Source organism: Zootermopsis nevadensis, unplaced genomic scaffold, assembly GCF_977971745.1.
Source record: "Zootermopsis nevadensis isolate Lab colony 2312 unplaced genomic scaffold, Znev_1.0 Znev_ptg000017l, whole genome shotgun sequence".
NCBI lineage: Eukaryota > Metazoa > Arthropoda > Insecta > Blattodea > Termopsidae > Zootermopsis > Zootermopsis nevadensis.
This window is the reverse complement of record NW_028259149.1, coordinates 16,741,779-16,763,162: the sequence shown is the minus strand read 5'-3', so window position 1 is coordinate 16,763,162 and position 21,384 is coordinate 16,741,779. Positions and strand designations below refer to the sequence as shown.

The 21,384-nt window shown below is 35.4% G+C and overlaps 2 protein-coding genes and 1 long non-coding RNA gene across 5 annotated transcripts in view; 2 read left to right on the top strand and 1 right to left on the bottom strand.

Moving 5' to 3' along the window:
- The window catches only part of LOC110829473 (uncharacterized), a 414,372-nt gene that overhangs the window by 292,854 nt on the left and 100,134 nt on the right, over positions 1 to 21,384 (bottom strand). For all 3 annotated transcript variants that reach the window (XR_015535528.1, XR_015535529.1, XR_015535530.1), the window contains one exon: positions 17,388 to 18,940. This is a non-coding gene — a long non-coding RNA (uncharacterized LOC110829473). The remainder of the gene's footprint in view (positions 1 to 17,387; positions 18,941 to 21,384) is intronic.
- LOC110829457 (uncharacterized) lies at positions 1,677 to 11,361 on the top strand. Its single transcript, XM_022063188.2, has 2 exons — positions 1,677 to 2,509; positions 7,298 to 11,361. The coding sequence occupies exons 1-2, from the start codon at positions 1,828 to 1,830 to the stop codon at positions 7,882 to 7,884; spliced, it is 1,269 nt and encodes a 422-aa protein (XP_021918880.2). The 5' UTR covers positions 1,677 to 1,827; the 3' UTR covers positions 7,885 to 11,361.
- Positions 16,196 to 20,665, top strand: LOC147873680 (uncharacterized). The gene is made up of 3 exons (XM_087350638.1): positions 16,196 to 16,559; positions 18,783 to 18,965; positions 20,435 to 20,665. Exons 1-3 carry the CDS (start codon positions 16,313 to 16,315, stop codon positions 20,611 to 20,613), a joined length of 609 nt encoding a protein of 202 aa, XP_087206764.1. The 5' UTR covers positions 16,196 to 16,312; the 3' UTR covers positions 20,614 to 20,665.

Here is a 21,384-nt window from a genome sequence, read left to right as displayed (position 1 = left end):
TAAATAACTCCAAGGCATTAAATATTGACCATGTGTAGTAAAATAGAGTATAACGACATTGGAAAGAAATGTTGTATGATGTAATGTAAGCATTCATGAATCTAAACTTATTTTAATAATTGTAAATGTAACATAATAACTTTTTAATAATATCCCCTGTGGATTTATGCATCCTGTACGTTCTAAACATGTCGACTACCGTGGAATACACAGAGTTTAAAAATTATACTGTGATGGTTGTTAATAATGTTCTATATGACGTTGTACATAACCACAGATTTGTATCCAAGTGACTACACCTTTTTGTTATGCTTGTATTACATAAAGCAAATGAAGACCGAAAGTCACGGTGCAGTGGTTAGCACTTCCGCTTACTTTCAGGAAGATTCCGGGTTCTGTCAGCCCAAAGTCCTTGCAGGACACGACTGGGCAGTGTCCTAAGACAAGCAGTTCCCGTTCGCTACCTTATTCGTTTCCACAATGTGATGTTTAATTTAACAAAATAATTAAATAATTACTTCGAAGCTCGTACCTCAAAAGTAATATCTTTCCGATTGCACGGCTGGGCTGGGCGACCGGGTTCGATTTCTGAGACGGGCCGTAATTTCCGTTTTCCACCACGGTCCTACTGGCTCTGGGGCCCATCCTGTGTGTTACCTAGTGACAGCCAAAGCTGTTTGATTGGGGATAAAGAAGCCAGAGCATGAAGTTAAACACGTGTAGAGATACAAAGTGCGTGCTTTTATGGCGTGGTGTTCCGACAAAATAATCCATTCTACTCTTACATTGACGGTTATATTATGAGAGCCAGATGTAATTATATAAATAGCAAATTGCAGACAAGAACAGAAAGAACATATGGAAAGAATGCCCCAGGAATGCTTAAAAGTTTCTATGGAATGTAAACTATAGATAAGAAGAGACCTTGGAAGACCTAAAAGGAGATGGAAGTATCAGTAGTTCCAAGTTTTTGCTTCGAAATGATAAAATCAGTATCCAAATCTTGGAAAGGAAAAAGATGAAAAAGTTTAAGAAGGAATACCATTTTACTTTTTCATAATTACGTAGCAGAACTCGGGTTACAAGACTTGATGGCTAATCAGTAGACAGTCTGGTTGCAATTTTTTTTATATATATTCATCGGGAAAGTGGTTCAAGCATGCAATTGACACTTGTCTCCGTCTTGCCCTCAACAATTTATATTTATTGTTTATTGACCGCGAAACATCTCACCCTACCCTTCACTTTTGACTTTTGTTACAATCACATTCTATCAACTCAATTTCATTACATTTTTTCTTATTTCCGTTCTTCATTTGTCGCCGAACGTACTAAGTCATGCTCCACTAAAATCCATCTAAAAAAATTTGCTAGTGAACGGTGTCCCTACGGGTCGTCCAATGGCAAAAGAGAGCAGAGCAGTGGATCTCGTCAGCAGATGGCCAGCCATAAAATCACTGCACTGCTCCTGAATTACCACCGCTTTTCCCCCTTCTCCTCCTTCCCCGTTACAGACATCTTTTTCTTATTCAGATCTTATAAACCTTTAACGTAATACATCCAGGCGGCCCACATTTCCCAAAGCAAAGCGTATTATTTTATTTTGTGAATGTGACGATGCACTAAGCCACAGCTATATAAGCACATGGGTACAAGAATCACTGCAGAATTTCTTGGAAATCCAGGCAGAAGGCATGGACGTCTACATTACATTCCGCTAAAGTTATAATATTAAAATTTGTAAATAACACATAAAAGATTCATATTTAGTTTTAAAGAGTTAATATCTTCGAGTGTCTTTACGTTCAGTGCTTTATAGAAATTAATATGTCTTCAAGACGTAGTGTTAAAATGGACATACGACTGGCAGCGTTATTAATGTCGCTGTTTCTCGTCCAAAACGAGATTCGTGCCGTGAATTGCGAGATTCCGGCTTCTTCTATTTCTGACGTTAAATCAGATACTGCTACTCCAATATACAACAGTTACATTCCAGCGGTTTCGTCATCACTGTCATCAGACAACAGTCAGACTTTGGCAAATTCGTGGAGAAATTTTGAAGGCACTAAGAACCATCTGTCATTGTCACCTGGTGATATAATGAAGAAGGTTATGTCAAAAGGTTGTTCCCACCGATACACGCTGACGTGCCTTAAACTAGACGTGGTATCATTAGTCGATCGTCTTTCCGAAACAGACAAATATCAATTATTACCGGGTGTGACGGTTGTTAGGGACAATTCTAGTGCCGATACCGGAAATGGCGATGACGAAACTACATCTGACAGGAAGTTTCCTGCGGAATTGGTTGCATCTCTCGCCAGGGATTATCCTAATGACGTGGACTCGCGTCTGGACGCATTTCTGATACGAAAGATTGGACAGTATCTTAATTCTCACTCCATCACAGTCAAATTGTTTGACGAAGAGAGTTTCGCAAGGGCAAGACAGCTGGAACTCGAAGCTGCTGAACAGCTCGATCAAACTAATTCAGATGTCACGCACACAGGTATGAATATCATAGCAATTCAAAATTTGATTTAGAAGTTAATTTCATAGTTTGCACTTTATCTCACACAGCAGTGGAATAAATTATCAAACCCCTAGATATAAAATAGTAATCTGTACTACTCGTTTTTCGAAAATATATATATCATCATCAGCTTCTTGCTAATTATTAAGAAGATTTATTCAAATTTTTCCACCTTGTGGGACATTAAATTAAGTTATTATGTCGTACCACATTATATTTTATTTTGCTGTAAAGTTTTTCACATAAATTTATTTCAAATTGTTATTTACGTATTTATTTGAAACCTTTCATGATTCTGCCTACTTATGACGGCTTGTGGTATGCACTGCAGAAGGACCTGTAACTTTAAAAGTTTATAATTCAGCGACAAGTAATGAATTAAAAAGTGACAAGCAAATTGTTAAGTCGTAAAAGTGCAACAGGCTTATGTAATAAACATAAATAAATACAGAAAAGTATGTATAGAGAAACAATGCCAGCTAATAAGTCTAATAGGTCTAGAATCCCTCATTACCATCAACACACTTTGTGAAGTGTAGTCAAATATTTAGAAGGAAAACACATTTGTATTCAAAGTGTCGCGGTATATAAATATCAATTTATTAAAAAGAATATTGAGTTATGAGTATTATAACGAAACAATACTCAACTCCAATTAGTGCACATGTTATTTATTTATTAAATGACGCTTTGTCAGTAACCCATACTATATAGTGTCGAAATAGGATAATATTTAATAATAAATTAGAAAGAAAATGGAAGAAAGCCAAATTATTCTTTCAATTGCCTGGAGCGACCGAGGAAAACCATGAAAAACTTCTATCAGGAAAGTCGGTCTCAGGGACGAGATATGGATCCGAGACCTCCCAAATACAAAATTTGAAGATTTTTAGTAGCGCAGATGTTAACAATGTGTGTAGTAAAAATTAAATCACCTTAATGTTTAACACAGCTCAGTGTTTCAATGTAGTAACTCAGATAATTAAACTTCTAATAAAACGCAAATGAATGTGAAATGTTGCCGAAATTGCGGGTGTCTGAATTTAACAAATAATTTGAGGTTTTCACGGCGGTGAGTCTGAAGACAGATATCTTAAAATATATTGCGTCTTATTTATTTGGACTAGTTTATCGGGTTCTGGAATACATTTTACTTTGTGATAGAGTTAAATGTGACGGAAAATATTCGTGTGCTCTGAGCGTTTGTCGGTCGATAATTGACAATAATCACACTACTCAACGTGTACTGGTACTTAACTTCCTCTATCTCCAGTAGTGATTCTGTACACTGCAAATAAGTCCTTTTTTACTCCTGTATTTGTAATTAGAGTAAACGAAAAGATTTTTCTTTAGTTGTAGAAACATTCTCAACTTCACTCATGCCTGATAGTGAGTTTTAACAAACTATAAATTTGTTTAAATCTTGTCAGTCTAATCACAATAAAATTCCTATTAAATATTAAAATATTACTATAATTAACATTTAAATATTTAAAATATATTAAATGATGTTCTCATGTTAATATATTTTAAATATTTAAATGTTAATTATAGTAATATTTTAATATTAATAGGAATTTTATTGTGATTAGAACTGACAAGATTTAAACAAATATATATTTATCACAATATGACGCAACTTTATCATCTCACAAACTATAAATTGTCATTTTGCTTTATTTTTCTTAATTTATTTATGGTCTATGATCTGAAGCTTTCACGGCTACTAGACTAGGTATAAAGAATTCTTCTCAGGCTACCAGCCGTGTCAGGTGGTTAAATGGAGAAAACACCAAAGTTTCGAAAACCATTTGCATCCACGTCTTCAGGGAACTGCAGCATCCTCAGGACGAGAAGGAAGATGTTTCTCGTCTCCATTCAACCATCTGACACGGCTGGTAACCTGAGAAGAATTAATTATTTATGGTCTACTTAACAAGCTAATATCTCACATTATACAGTGTGTCCCATAAGTCTAGGACCGTAGGAGACCTCTGTTATTTGGTAAAATAAGGAAAAATATAAAAAGTACAAAGCTGTTGGAAATCATATGTTTCCATTCACTTACTGTTTCCTGTAGCATCTCTGTCTCCTTTACTAACGCTTCCTATGACTCTACTGAGACATGTCATTATGGGAGCATCACCGTTAACTTTTTATGTCGATAAAGAGAGTAGCTGTAACGGCTTTTCCGTCTTCAAATTTTTTCGTATTTTGTCCCATAACGGAATAAGGAAGAATGCCTCATCAGTGGAAGGAATTAATTATTGTACAAATTTAGAAGAAGGGCGATAAATCTGACTAGTAATAATCGAGGCATATCACTGTTATCAAGTTCATTCAAAATTTTATCCAATATTATTCAGACAAAATTATTAGATATAATCAATGCGGGATTCGACGTAAAAGGTCAAATGTTGATAAGATTTTTTTAATTCGTCAGATATTGGAAAGAAATGGCATTCCAATGAGACAGTACATCAGTTATTCATAGGCTATAAGAAAGCCTATGATTCAGTTAGGTGAGAAGTATTGTACAATATTGTTATTGAGTTTGATATACACATGAAACTATTTAGGCTTATTAAAATGTGTTTCAATGAAACCAAAAATAATGTCCGTGCAGGTAAACATTTGTCTGACATGCTTCCTATTAAAAGTAATCTAAACCAAGGAATGCTTTATAACCATTGCTTTTAAACTTTGCTTTAGAATACGCCATGAGGAAGGTCCAAGAAAACCAGGCGAAACTGAATGGGACACATCGATTTTTGGTATATGCTGATGATGTAAATATATTTGGGGATAACATAAATACCATAAACAAATTTGTAAGTAAAGTAAAGTTTGTCCCACTATACGCCATGTAGGCGCTTGGGGGAGTGGAGGTATAGCTCCTCTCTTCCTTGACCTCGGCATTAGATGGGGGTGAGTGGTCAGCATCACGCCCCGGCCGGCTTTACCCCCGGGAAAGGACCCCGGTACCCATTGTAGAGGAGGCTGGGTTGGCCCCAGAGCCGGTCTGGACGCAGAGCTAGAGGAAAAAAATCCTCTGTCCCCGTCGGGGATCGAACCCCGGTCGTCCAGTTCGTGACCTTTAGATAATCAAATGTAATATTTCTGCATTAGGAACTGAGGAAGACTCCAAAAAACCTAAGTGATGATAATCGATCTCCTGGTTAAGACCCGAACTCGAAAATTCCCGAACGCAGTGCTAACTTCTCGGCCGCAACTGTCGGTAAAATCGATTTGCTCGAAGACATCGCCCTTCTAAATGACCTAGTAAACTGCTTTTTTTTCTGGACATGTTGGTATCCGTTAGTCGTACCGACGACGATGGAAATTCTATCTGTCGTTTGTGGGCCAATTATACCAGGGGGCCGTGGGCGCTCAGACCCAGGCTGAGTGCGAAAGCAGTGCGTAATGGGAGCGCAGGTAAAACCACGCCCTCTTAATCTCGACCCCATTGTAGATGGAATTGAGGATAGCCTACCCCCTCCAATTATAAGACTGAATTTATCTGGTGGTAATAGTGAAGACCTGATTATCAGTCGTCTAGCCCGTAGCTAGTCACTGAGACACCCCAGGGTTTCAATATGAAGGTACGACGTTCCTAAATATGAGATTTTTGAAATAATAATAGGCAATACTAGGAAGTAATTACAGATGTCTCTGCAGTATAAGATCAATATGATGATGAATGTTTTCTGCGATGCTGAGCTGTTCTACCAGAAAAACGGCGAAACATCCCAGAAAAGTAATCTTCGTACTCGCCGCCATTAAAAAATAAAGTCTCGCCTAATATAAATACGATTAATCATATTGAACAGTAGTGCAATTTATGAATACTACTTATAATTTGTATTTTAAATTAATAAGCATCACGGCCAGTTGCCAGTAATTGACGCAAAATTAAAAAGAAACGGTTTTAGGAAACTACACAGCATTCTTTTTCAAATTAATCTTCAAATATGCTGCTGTTGTTATCGGTATTTCATCGTCATGTTTACCGATTAAACATTGAATTGTCAAAATTCTTAACTCTTGGCAGGCTCCGACGGATGATAGACGCGGTTCACTTCCAGTCTAATTTAGCCCTAGATCGGAATTAATTATTTCATTTCTTGCGAGATTTATTCGAGAACTGGAGTTGAAAGAAAGTGCTGATGTATATCAACGGACATATAAGATCTGAGCTGATAAAATACATAAAATTACATATAATTTCTTCTTTCCATGTAAATAAATCAAACAGAATATGATAAGGAAGTAATTTGAAGATTCTGAACAATTTATTTATTTATTTAGTGTTCTGTCTGACGACAGGTCCATATGAACAGGATCCTTCCATCCTTTTCTCGGACTGGGACCTGTTCATATACGTTCTTGGCAGATGATCCAGAAGTGGTTTGCCATTGCCTTCTTCTGTGTGTGAATGGAGTAATTGTTGGGATGCCACGGAGGAAAACTCCGTGTTGCCTAGACCACGGCCTTGCCCAACACAAGTTATAAATTCGGGCACCGCCGGGAATCGAACCCGAGACCCCCAGGATTACAAGGCCAGCGTTCTAACCGCTAGACCACCGTGGCGCCACTCTGAACAATATATAACATAAATATAATTTGTCTATTGTGGTCTGTTGTGTTGTGACACAGCACAGAACACCACAATCGACTCGATCACTGCCATAAGAATTTCATATCTCCTGTCTGCGCAGACACGCCAGTGTAAGGGCTGACCTGTGTTCTCTGTCTCATTCGCAGGTCGTCGTGGCGGTGGCGGCGGCGGCATCGGAGGCGGTGGCGGCGGTGGGAAGGGTGGCAAAAAGGGCATGGGTCAGCTGCTCATGGCGGCCCTAATGATGAAGGGCACGTTGTTACCGATTGCGTTCGCTGCCCTGGCAGGGCTGGCGGGCAAGGCCCTGATGACCGGTCTGCTGTCGCTCATGCTGTCTGCCATAATTGGGCTCAAGTCTCTCACGAGCCATGGGGGCAAGCAGGCAGTGACGTACGAGATCGTCCAGAAGCCCGTTTACTCCCACGCACACTCGCATTCTCACGAACTGCACCACGAGCACTTGGGGGGTGGCCACAGCGGGGGTGGAGGCGGTGGAGGCGGCGGAGGTGGCTATGGACACTCGTCATATGGCCGGAGTTTTAATCTGGAGCCTGGAGTTACTTTCCGAGACGAGACCTCGGAAGATATCAACCATAGCAATATACAGAATGATGCCGATCTGAAGATAGAGACAGACTCTCAACAAATGGCTTACAGTGCTTATGTAACACAAGGAAGCGAGGTGGGTCACGGCTCATTACCACAAGCGTCTACGTTGACTCAAAAGAGCTAGCGAATAGCACGATGTATTTCTGACGTGGTAATAATTAACTAAGATTACAAACACATTGATTTCTAATTAACCATGTAAATCATATAGGCTTCAATACGTAATTTATGAACCTTAGACATAGTAAATAATTTATGTCGAACATTAAATTAAGTTTATTTTAAAATAATTGCAAAGTTAATGAGTAACCTTCATTTTAGTTATATAACAATAATTACTGGATAAATACTTCAGGATAACAGGTGTGAATAACAGAAGCTCCCTTAATTTGTTTCGCTTCCTGAATAACATAAAATGCATCTCTGCTGCACAAACGTTAACTGACGAAGTGACTTGAATCCACAAAATATGAAAACACGTACAATCAACAAAACTAAGACAAAGAGAAGAACGCAGACTTTACTGATAAATCTTACGTATATACATATCAAGAAAACGAGAAAATAGTATGACAACAATTTCACTCGAAACGAATACAGAACTATATATATTTTTTTTTTCAAAATAAAATGTCCCTACTTACGCGTAATTTGTTTATCCGATTTTATGTATTTTCCACTTTCATTCTTAGGAGTAGGTCGTATTTACGCCCCCGCTCGTCACTCTGCACTAATATCAACATTTTCATTTTGCTATTGTAATTTGTTCATTTAACGCCATATATATATATATATATATATATATATATATATATATGTGTGTGTGTGTGTTCATGTGCCTTTCTATGATATTACAATGTTGTGTGACTTTATAGTACCTAACGAAATACGATCACAACAGCCAAATGTGACGTTTAAGAACTTCCGCAAAACAACGTAATCTTCCATTTTAATAATATATTTACAAAAAAAATTATTCGTTACGCTGCAATCTTCTGGACGCATCTGTGGTATATATCGGGATGTACTGTATCGAAAAAATTCCTTAACATATTTTGAACATCCGTTCTATTCACTTACACGTTCATGTTTTTAGAAAATAAAATAATTATGTTTTCTGAAGCTGTTAACGTCTCAAATGGTCAACCCATCTGAATATAAAGCTCATATCTAAGTTAATCTTCTCAAAATTAAATCATTAAATAAAATTAATCAATTACTTTTGCTCACGATTACAGTAACTGGTACAGAATACGTTTATTTTATAGCTGCATATTATCACTATCAGCTGCACTGTATGTTCCGAAGCACACTGATATTAATAACAGATAATAATTAATTATTTAATAATTTCTACTTTTCGAGTCTCAACAAATTACAAAGCTTTTATGTATATAAATTTATTTTTAGATATTTTTAAAATATCAGGAGAGAGAAAAACTTTCGTTTTCAGTAACAATTCCACACATTATAGTAACACGAGGAAGACAACGTTTTAAAATCGACCTGTCTCATTTATAACATGAAAAAGTTTCCCTTATACGCCATTCAGTCCCAAACTACTGACATTTTTCTACAACAGATCCATACAGTTTTATTTCTTTCTCTGAAGACCCTCTTTTAAGTATGATAACTTCTTAGACCACACCAACCACAAACAGAACGTGACATATTCGCCGGACAACTTATTAATTTAACATAAACTGCTCCAATTACGCATCTTAATACTTTTGCTCTGACAGAGTTCAGCGCGCTTGGAATCTGTACAATATAACACTTTATATCAGCCCTAACTAACCACTATATATGGTATGACTTCGCAAAAAGCAGCCCGGAATATGATAGTACCTCTGGAACGTTCTAAACCTAACATCGCCGGACGCCTGGTTGTGCGTCTTCGTAAAATTTGCGCTGAAATATCACGTGTACTGTATACCATTCCACATGACAGTACTTGAAGGATGTATTAAATGTAAGCTTAACATCATACAACATGAAATGTGCCCATAGTGCGATGGTTCTAACCTTGTGCATGCCTTATAAATATAATTTTAGTGTTTTCACTGACTGAAGTACTACTCTATATTTCTGGCTGCTTTATACTGGACATTGCTGTGGTCTATATGACAATTTTATTACGAATATGAAAGACACACAGATGAACAGACCTGAATACTAGACTGCTATTTGACATAAAATTAGACTGGTAACATAAATTGACAAAATAATTCCCCAGAAGACAACTGAATGGTATTTTGGAAAAAGTTCATTAAAACCCTATTTTAAAATACGCTCTGTAAAGAAACCAATACATTTTTTAAGTAATAAGACAGGTTGTATAAAATGTAGTTATCTGTCCGGATGCCTACAAATAGTTAATCCTATTCTGCCTGTTTTACGTTTGTGGGAATGATAGAATGATTTGTAAACAACGAATTATAAATAACATTTATGGAAGTGATCGTAGCCGATCATCACGATATTTCCTTAGAGGGACCAAGGAATACCACGATAAATCTGTCACAATAGCCGACAGCCAACACGAGAATTTAAGCTGGCAGTCACCCCCGTGCTGTAGTGAGAAATTAGAAATCACAATTGTAGGTATTTTATGTGACGAACTTACTGCCCTCTGTGAATCTTTAATCTAAAGAAATCAGGGACTCTGCATCATCTATTCTCTACATTATGACATTACCAAAAGTATATCTCACACCATCTCAGCTTAAAAGCCATAGAAACACTCAAATATGCTTACACCATAAAACACGGAACTTTCAGATAGCCTTTCAATTATAAGCGAAAATAATGTATAGCAAACTTATTGAATATATGTAGGCCTACGGTGATATTAGAAATTATTACGAACATCTCAATGACAGGACTATTAATACATGAAGACTATGAAAACAAAATTAATTGAAATGTACCATAACAAACACAGATAATGTTATTTGTCTAATAGCAGTATTAATACAGAAATAAATATATGACGTACAAGTAACAACTTAATGGTTCTTATACTTTGACGATGACAGGTAGTCACAAAATTTATCAGACAGACATCTGAACTGACTAAAGCATTATTAGGACGAAGAATGGTTACGCTATTTTACAACAAATAAAGCATGACAGACAGAAAGACAACAGTACACGAAGGAATAATTGTTGAAGTCTTTTAAGGCCCTTAGAAGCCATATTGAATTACGAAATACGTCATTTCTTATTAATTTTAAATTAGCATAATAAGATAACCATATACTCCTATACTCAAAAGTATCAGAAGAGTTTTATTTATATTACAGTTATAGTATTTATAAACAATATAAACAATCTAGAGTTCATGTAAATGAAACTGCAGTGTTCCCCGTGGGAAATTCTGTACAATTACGTATGTACTAAAATATTTTATTTTAATATATGCATTACTCAGATACAAGGTGTATTAATATCTGTAATAAAATGTTTTGACTTTATACATAATTTAAATAACAGGACCTTAAAATGATTAACATTTTATTTCGTCCCAGAAACATGTGGACACAGACAATACATTTGTAATGTATTTGAATTTATTCTGAATAAAGACTGCAGAATCTTAGCATCGTGTTCCTTTCCCAGCCCCCTCCCAATTTTTCTTACCAGTCTAGATTCCCCAGGTTTCTGAATGCGCATAAATCCAGTTAAAAGCATTGACTGACTGGCTACGTGAATCTACAGTTCTTGAAGAACTTTCGTAACATGCAAAACAAAAATTATTCCATAAACATAAAATGTTTCAGCCAATAAGTGTGAAGCCTCTCTGGTAAACACAACGGGGCATGTATTTGCAAAACCCTTCTGTTAAATAAATAGTGTTTTGGAGAAAATATTTGTCGTATATGTTAATTAATCAAATTATTCATAGACATTAATAGTGATGGTGTATGATAGTGGCTCCCAAGCGAAGGTCCGCAGACCGCTGTCGGCCAAAAATATTTGGCCCATAATTAACCACTGTGGATCTGGTAGAGTTTAGTCAGTAAAGTGATTAGGTTTCTAGCTAGAAAACTGAAGTTAGATTTCCGACAGAACGGTATTTTTATTTTCGTCACATTGTCCAAATTGGCTTCTTTGTTCATACAACTTCTTATGAAGTGCACACCAGGTTTTCCTTCCGTGGCGTTCGTGGCGTGAAGCTAATTACACACCCCTATCTAGTGCCGAGTTTAAGAATACGAGGTGCTACACTTACACCATCCATTTTTCGCAGGTGTGGTAATTACTTAAAGTGTCAGGAGACACTTTACTTTTCATAACACTTTGTATTACATTGGTACCTGTACAAAACACCTGCTTTACCGTCCACATCTCTTCATCCTTCGCTCAAATAGTCAATTTATGGCTTAATTTTATTCTTAGTATAAAGATAAAACTTCTTAAAAATTATGAGGCCTCTGTTCATACATTTGTAATGGTGATGGGGCGTGTTTCCTTAGAGGTAAGAAACAGATTTTAATTCCTTAGATGAGATTTGTAGGACCGAAAGGTGGACCAGCCACTGGGCACGATTCTTAGCTGGTTTTATCAACTACGTTTTACTTAGAACTTACGTATCTAAGGTCCATGTTAATATTTTCTATCTGCTGTAACTTCCAAGTGGTAATTTTCTAGTAGACTTACCAAACCAAATTTTGTACGCATTCCATGTGTTTAAAATCCAACCCACGCCCAGCTCTTCATTGTCTACAGCTTGCAAAATTACCATTAAACAATTAGTAGCTTCTCTGTTCATCGTTTTCTTGCGACTAAGAAATTTGGGTCCAATAGTGTGACCTATTGTCACTTTTATTCTGCTAACTGTCAAGTTAAACTAGTTCTAAACCACTAATATCATTCAATTAACTACGTTACCAGTATCTCAGACTTCATAATATCGACAATTTTATATTACATCGTAGTACTAAATTTCCTCGTCCAAGGAGTCCTATCGAATGTCTATAGATCAAAGCTAACGAGAAGTTGGGACCCGCAGTGCTCATGCACTTGAAGAACGGGTCGTTCCCAGTATCCCAGTAATAAATTTATAAATTCAAGCATTTCATTGCAGCCAATTTATAACTCAGAATTTCCTTGGAAAATTTACAGTTATTAAAGTGCATAAGAAATTCTCTTATTTTATAAAATCTGAAGATTGGCCACTTTGTTCACAAAACCTCGGCATTACACCCTGTCCTAAATAAACCGAATCTAATCACAACTTGACTTTCTGTCTCCGATTAATTTTCATATTAATCTCTCGCACACAACACAACGCAAATTAATTGAACATTGTATGGGATTGCGACTGTTTTGAATACCGGCTCCAAGTCATAAAATACCTTAGGGTCAGCTTCACAACAGGGGGTTGTATATTCATTATCTATAACGGTGTTAGATGATATCTGATATTCATGAGTCTTCTACGAGTAAAATAATTTGATTTATATTTTTAACATAAATTAAGACGCGTATACATTAACAGAACATTTCCATACTTGGATTAGGCCGACACTAGGCGCAGGATATCACGTCATATAATCAAAAACTGTTGATAATCTGTCGACAAAAATTAATTGACTGTCAAACAAAGCTTTGTATGAATTCATAATTACGTATAGCAATCAAATCAACGGTAAATGCGCCACTACGAATTATATTATAAAAAAAATTATTTCGACAACAGTAAAATTAACAGCGACGTAACAAACAACCGAATATTATGAGATATGTTCTCAATTGGAGTATTCACAATAAATCAAGTTTAACTGATGAAAAAAAATAAATCACTTGAATTAATACAGACAAAGTAGGAATAAATACTTTTCCACTGACAATTTAAAAACCAACATTATTAAGAACAGAGTGCTTGATATTTCTGAACGAAGAATCTAGTTCGTTGCATCGAAATTACAATTTAGATTTTTTTCATTATTTTTTCGATTTTTAAACTTTTTCTTAATTGGATGCCTCTTACGTAAAGCTCTTTTGGAGACTATATAAGCTATGTTTTGTCCAGTTCCATTTCGCCCTTTGCTTTTATTAACCTGGCCCCTTCATTTTATACAGTACATTGTGTAACTTATACTATATTTTTAATTCTACTAGTCTGCTTAATTACTCTTTAATAATATTAATTTGCTTAATGTCACACATTCTCATGCAACAGATTTTAAACACCGTATTTCTAATGCTCAAGTCAATTTTTTCCCTCCTAAGGTCCATACTCTGGATTAATACGTCTAAACTGGTACAGACAATGATGAGGTTCGTAGGTAATTCACGTGCGGTTTATTCTACGGTGCTATTTTAACTAGAATATAATAATATACCATTGAATGCGTGGAAATTAAAATGTTACATGTCACAAAAACCAAACGTTTATCGAAAATGTAAAAACCGTTTATAATGTTTCTGACAGCGAGCAAATCGAATAACACTTATTCTTAAGCCCCAAGTCTGGGATATTTAAATATTGTAATCGTTAGTCTATGTTTCATTAGCCAAAATGGCATACTTATTGCATTTGAAATGTGCTACTTTCAGACTTTGTACAAACGTGCTTGATTTATAGGTAAAAAGTCGGCGATTATTAAAAAAAAAATTTATATTTATCAAAATTGAAATAAATGAGTTTAAAATTTACATTTCAGACTACTATTATCTTCTTTTATCCAATATTTTACTCGTACAGGTTGCATCTGCTGGTTGCCTCCCATGCTAGAACAGAAATTCAAGAATCTCTGTGGTCGTGGTTAATATAGGCCTACTTAATGACCTGTCTCATGTTAATCTTTTTAAAATTTATCGGATACAAGTCATTAGAGACGACTCTTTCGTTCTGTAGATCGGGAATTTTGCTTGGGAAGTCTTTGAGAGCTGTATTTCAACAAGCAGCAGTGTGAAATAAAAATATTAACTTTCCAGACTCTGTAAACAGCTTTATATTGAGCTCAAGCTATCGTTGCGTATGGATGCTGGAAACTTCTCTTTCGTGCTTGATTGTTCAAACAATTTGCGATAACCTTCTCCATTTACTATGTACAGAACTTTTAAAATACGCCCTACGTCCCTCCCACAAGGTTATCTGATAGAAAAACATTAAATATTTTTTGCTGAAACGTCGATTAGAATCAAAATTTGCATGAAATCTGAATCTTTTCTTTTTCCCACGACAATAATCTGAAAATACGCAGATGCTTGACATTCTCAGATACTTGGTTAGCGATGCAAATTAATAACAAAATAGTTTTATAATATATATAAATAAGTGTGACTTACCTAATTCCGCGATTTTAAAACGCTATCAATTTTAAGACGCACCCTTGATTTAGTAATAGATTCTCATGAAAAAAAATCGTGTATTATAATAGAATTGTCAATATTTATTCATAAAACGTCTTTGTGTTAATACCTTCGACATATTCTTTGTTGCATTCTTTTTGGTTGTTACTGCGCTGTTACTACTGTTTTAGACATGAAAATTTGCTTTGCGCTTAGTCTATATCATCTGTCGACATCGATTCTTAGACATCATGAAATGTTAGACGCACTCCGATTTCAAAACTTCCAAAATGTGAAATTTATGCGTTTTAAAATCGAGAAAATACGGTGTTATTTTTAGGTTACTTATTAAAAACACACCAAATTTTGCTGGGGTATTTTTTACGATTTGCTTTTAACATTAGTAGTTCAAGTTTATACCACCAGATCACAGCCGCTGTTATGAAAACGGCAGTGATGTGATCTTTTAATGCAATCTGTAAAACCCAACGAGATATGTATATGCACTCTTTTCAATCGCGTTCATGGGTCTATGCTTAAATAGCAGTGTTCCATTAAGACGCCATTTTGTCAAAATATGCTTATAAATCGGTCTGGATGGATGTGGCCATGGCCCTTTATTAAGAACAGGAGGGAGTAATACTAACGATGGGACTTTTCATTCAGAATAATTGCTTATTTCGGGAAACAAACCAGGTACCTCCCGATTCCAATGTTTAGACGTATGTTTTAATTATTGCTAAAGTTAATTATTTTTAAATACATGAAAAGTCATGTTGTTCGCTATTGCGCCTTATATATTCTGTTATCACAAAATTCCAAATTTGACATTTCAACTGAAATGTTCCTTGAGCCACTAATACCTTTATGGTGTCCGGCTGGTAGCCATGTTACAGCAGAAGACGTCAATATCAAAACGGTAATGTTCGGCTCTCACAAAAAATACATTTTTCTTTTAAAGTATTAATACTTTCTATACAGAGTCATGTGACCCTCGATACCAAGTGGGATCTATGTAATTATGTAAATCTATTATGTTACATGCTTATAAAACCCATCCAGAGTTTATATTGACTTCATATTGCAAACGTGTCCTGAGTAAAGCCAATACGAGCAAGGAAATGGCGTGTGGATTGCGTGTTGTGATTGTGTTGACATGTGTTTTAATATCCTCAGCTAAGAGCCTGTTCAATGATGTATCGAATCTAGATAATCGACTTATTAACATATCTGCACATATATTAGAATCAATGGAGCATTATTTGGCAATCAGACCGAGCTTTGATGAGAATAAACAGCGTTATGATAAAATTATTAATTTGTTTGCTCTGACTCAAAAGTCAGATAATTTGGAAAATACAAATTTAAGGAACAAGAGTGAAGATGAAAATAGTGATCTCATCTTACCAGTTAATTTCACAACGTACAGTGAAAAACAAGATTTGAAAAAAAGCAGGGCTTTGCAAGATAGCGACGAAACGATAAAAATCGAAGAAGGTAAAATAACTTATTATTCTATTATATCTAGGTCAGCAGAGTCTAATTCTTCCACAGAAGTTTTTCCGCTCTCCAAAATAACGATAACCATTTCTTCTCAGTAATTTCCTTATAACACAGTAACCACTAAGAGATGACATATTTGATTTAACCTCTCCTTCAACACAATAAAACAAACACAATGTCAAGACATATTTCAAAAATATTTCAGAATTTTTTCTAGAATAACAAAAGTACTCAGTAGCTCTTTTCATGTGTAACATAAATATTGTATAAGGGTTTATAAGGAGCAGTCTGATTAGTGACAGTGTTATTTACATAAAAGTTAAATTCGTTCACACGCTAAGTTACTTCATGAAAGACTAATTACGACTCTATCTGATTTTTCTTCGTATAAAATTCCAGTAACTCAATAGTTGCATTAACGTATTCATTGACTTTGACTGACAAGAATTTATAAAAGTCTTTAACGTTAAGAAAGCATTATAAATTACTCATTAATATAAAACGACTATAACTTTCTCATTAACCCTGAATAATACAAAAAACCTTTAAAAAGTATCTATTAGCTTCAAAGTAAGTTTAACTTCATTCCTCAAATGTAGAAATACTGTAAATTTCCCTTTCTAAGTAATTTAAAAAAATTGAGAGATGTATGTAGATAAGAAAGGACTATGTTGAGAATCCATAGGATAAATACAATAAAGTATGAAATCTATGATAATGTAACATGTAACTGCCAAAGACTAGGGCCCCGCCTCGCAGAACGCAGGGTCCAGCAATGTTGCGTAAGGTAAATTCTAAAGCCAAGCATTCAGTAACACTCACTTATTAAGCGTAGCTCCTGATGACATGTCCCGTCTCGGAAGGATGCTGGAACGTTGAAGATATCCCTTGATGTGACGTCACATATCACTTCACTTTCACTGCGAATTACAAACACTTAATAGGACTATAGCCTACCGAACCACTGTATTAAGAAAACTTATCACTTTAGTCTTACCGTAGCTGTAAATAAACGTTCACTTCGGGGTCACATATGTGGTTATGAGGGGCTGGGATACGTAACTTCAAGTTCATGCAGAGAATTCCTTTACCACAACCTAACTTTCAACAACGAGCGTTTTGTAACACGAAAATAAATGTTCCTTTTATTCTGCTATCTTACTGATTGTCACTTCTAGAAACAGCATTCCATCATCTCTGAAATTCTTAAGCATAAAACTCAAGTCCTGTTCGCCATGTTAGTTTGTGTACTACAAGCAAAGTGATTGGATTATCCCAGCACATATAAGTTCTTAAGTTAAAGCGTTGATTTCCCTCACAGAATAGAATTTATTGGTCGTCGTATTGTCAATAAGACGAAGAAATAAATATTTTGAAATTGATGACAGGAAAGAAGGCTTAAATTAGCATTTCGTTAAACAACTCAACACCACGGATAGCTTCGTTTAAAAGTTTATAGCTGCTCAGCTAATAGAGCAACAACGTTCTTTACGTAATCCTCAAATGAATCACCGTGTTCAAAAGAGGATATCTTGAGTTACTTGTAAATACTCCGCTAACTCACTGTTTTTCAATGGTTCGTTTTAACACTATTGTTCCATACATGTTCAATTTTATTTATTATTTTTTATTTGTAGTGTTCTGTCTGAGGACAGGTCCATATGAACAGGATCCTTCCATCCTTTTCTCGGACTGGGACCTGTTCATATACGTTCTTGGCAGATGATCCAGAAGTGGTTTGCCATTGCCTTCTTCTGTGTGTGAATGCCACGGAGAAACCGGGGAAGCCCCCGGAGGAAAACTCCGTGTTGCCTAGACCACGGCCTTGCCCAACACAAGTTATAAATTCGGGCACCACAGGGAATTAAATTCTATTCAGGTTTTCTAGGCAAATATTTTAAAGTCATTTTCACATCTTCAATTTATGCGACATATCTCGACAATCTAAACCTACTTAATTTAAATATCCTGTTATTATGTGAGTAGAACACAGTTTTTTAAGCTTCTTATTATACGCTGATTGTGGTCTTCTGAATTTTTACGCTATGTAATATTGTGATGGTTACCTAAGTTCTGAAGTAATAAATTACCTCCATACTCATTACGTAATTCTCTCCAGTAACTTTTTAACATCTCTCTCTGGATCAAATATCTTCCTCAATATTTTCTTATTAAAATCTTCATCATGTATGATTAGAATTCTATTAATTCTTTCAGGTCGGAAAATGAAGTTAAAGAAGATGATTATCAAGGTGGTTCTGTGGTTGAAGATAATTTCACTGGGATTGGTACTTCCAGCAGTGGTGGCTTTGTCGACAGTGCAGTCCTGGAAAGCTGTCACGATAAGTCTGCTGGCCCTCGGCCTCGCATCGGTCCTAGGAATAAAAAACATCGTGAAAGGTAACACGGAATTTGAACGCAGATTTATAGTGTTATTTACACAGTAGACTATAATAATTTCTTTGTATTTTAGTTCGAAATTTTTCCTTGATTTTGTAAGTCGTAGAAAAACAAATGCTACGTTTAATAACTAAAGTAAGAGCTTTATTATACTATAACTTGAAAAAAAACATCTTACCATCTTCAATGCATATAAATGAGGAGTAAATATACAGCCATCTTAAATGCCAACTAGAGCGATATATCTATTGTTTTCACTTCATCACTCTCTATCCTCATAATGAAGGCTTAAAACTTAGATAATTATTCACCTGGTTAATAAATTAATTGTTTTTAGGGAACCCCAATTGTCATAAACACTTCACAACATAGGTACCTGACCCAATCCACAGCGATTTGAATCCAGTCCATACTCTATATAACACTCATTTTAATATTATTCTCTCACATATTTTTAGGTATTTTAGGTGGTCTTTAATAATTTTAAAGTGAAATTACGTACTTATATATTTATCATGTACCCCATCCTCGATGTAATCAGTCAAACGATACCAGGTAAAGATTGAAATGACAATATTAATTTTATTTGATTAAAGCACTGTCTTTCGCACTTTTTTCTCAAGAGCTTTCAGCGGGTGTATTGAATTGAATTATGTTATTATATATTTTAATTTTTACATAAAATTATAAAAATTCAAAATGTGTTGAATTGCGTGGCAAGAAATATTTTAAGATTTAATTTGCTCTAAACTTTATTGCAAGTAGTAATTATATATGTTAAAATCTCAGTATCACTATTAATTGCGATGTGTCAAGAAATGCATGCCAAATTTTGACTGCAAAATCTAAAGAGAAGAGACTACTTACGGAATCTGAGACTAGATTAGGGATACTTAAAGAGATAGGTTATAAAGGCTAATGTAATATCAAAATCTAGAAAGAACATGGACATTTTACCTTCTAAGCGGACTTGTCCGAAGAATTTCACTTGTCTTATAAGTTCCCTCATTCACCGCAAAGATGTCACAGTAATACCACATACACTAGCGCTCTCCTGCTCGAGATTCTCAAATCAAGTCCGCCATCACAGTTACCATTCGCCGTCAGTCGGAAATAGATTCCGTTTCAGACGTGTAATTTAATTCTGAATTTTGAGATATCAACTACAAAACAGTTTTCATACAATTCACATACAACAGACACTTGAAAACGGAAATAAATAAAGTCAACATTGCAATTCTGAGACACTTTAACCCCATTCAAACCTACAGTCTCAGCGGTCTTTGATACGTTCACTTTAAAATTAAATTTATGTATCCACGTTCTATTTCTCTCATCCTTTCTGCATGTTTATCCCACTGCAATCTCCTTGTTTCTCTAAACCAACCATAAGTTCTTTCAGTTTTATAAATTATAATGTGTTTTAATCGTTCCTTTCTTTCAGATACATTTTATATTTATGTTTACAGCTATCAGTGGTGGAGACAACCAGTTTGTAACGTCTCCTCATCTTGTGCATACTACGTGGCCAACCGATCATCACCATTTCTGGAGGACGTTCAACGCGGAACCTCCAATGACAGTAGAACACGATAATGGAAACCTCGCATCACATGACATGACACACAGAAAATACAAGTCTACATAGTGCATTTATGCAATTCTGTAGTCACGATTTTCATTTTAAGAAAACCGTATAGAAAATATATCTATGAATCTTTTTTTGTCTGGGATATGTTTCGTCTCCTGACATACATAAATAGTAATCTTCAGTACAGTTTATGACCACTATTCAACTAAAACAGTAACCATACCCGTTCCGATACTTACAGAATGTAAATAAAGAACAAAATATGTGTCTGAGCATAAAATATAGCATATAAAATGTCTGTAAACGTCTGGTAATACCAGTGAAATAGCTGATGCATTTAAGGTGATTATATCCTTTTATGGATTTGTCTTCAACGTATTACACAATGCAGAAGTAGGTATACGGATGTACGAAAGATTGACAGAATGATTACGAGTGGTAAATAATACACGGGCAAAGAAGGAACATTGCAAAACCATTAAATTTCACATCAGGTCTCCTGATCGAGAACGGAACCCAAGACTTCCTCAGTAAGTGGGAATAATAAGCTGTACACTTCGACAATCGATTTAAACTCGATATCTCAACGCTTAAAGCTTTGACCTGTTTCTGCAAAAAATTGTTTACTTTGCGTACTCCCGTTGTAGCAATGTGATACAAAATAAATTGTTACAGACGTAAAATTTTATATCCAGCGGCTATTAACACTGAACGGTAGTATATTTATAGTCCAAACGCGGTTATCTTTAGCGGCCAATCAATCAGTAGCACACAATGTCACATTTAAAGAATAATACTTTTAAAACCACATAAAAATATATAGTTAAA

What these genes read in the sequence shown, in the direction of transcription:
- LOC110829457 (XM_022063188.2), top strand. Translation starts at nt 1,828, where the DNA reads ATGTCTTCAAGACGTAGTGTTAAAATGGACATACGACTGGCAGCGTTA. An exon ending in TTCAGATGTCACGCACACAG is followed by an intron (nt 2,510 to 7,297) that starts GTATGAATATCA and finishes TCTCATTCGCAG; the next exon opens with GTCGTCGTGGCGGTGGCGGC.
- LOC147873680 (XM_087350638.1), top strand. Translation starts at nt 16,313, where the DNA reads ATGGAGCATTATTTGGCAATCAGACCGAGCTTTGATGAGAATAAACAG. An exon ending in AACGATAAAAATCGAAGAAG is followed by an intron (nt 16,560 to 18,782) that starts GTAAAATAACTT and finishes TAATTCTTTCAG; the next exon opens with GTCGGAAAATGAAGTTAAAG. An exon ending in AATAAAAAACATCGTGAAAG is followed by an intron (nt 18,966 to 20,434) that starts GTAACACGGAAT and finishes TTATGTTTACAG; the next exon opens with CTATCAGTGGTGGAGACAAC.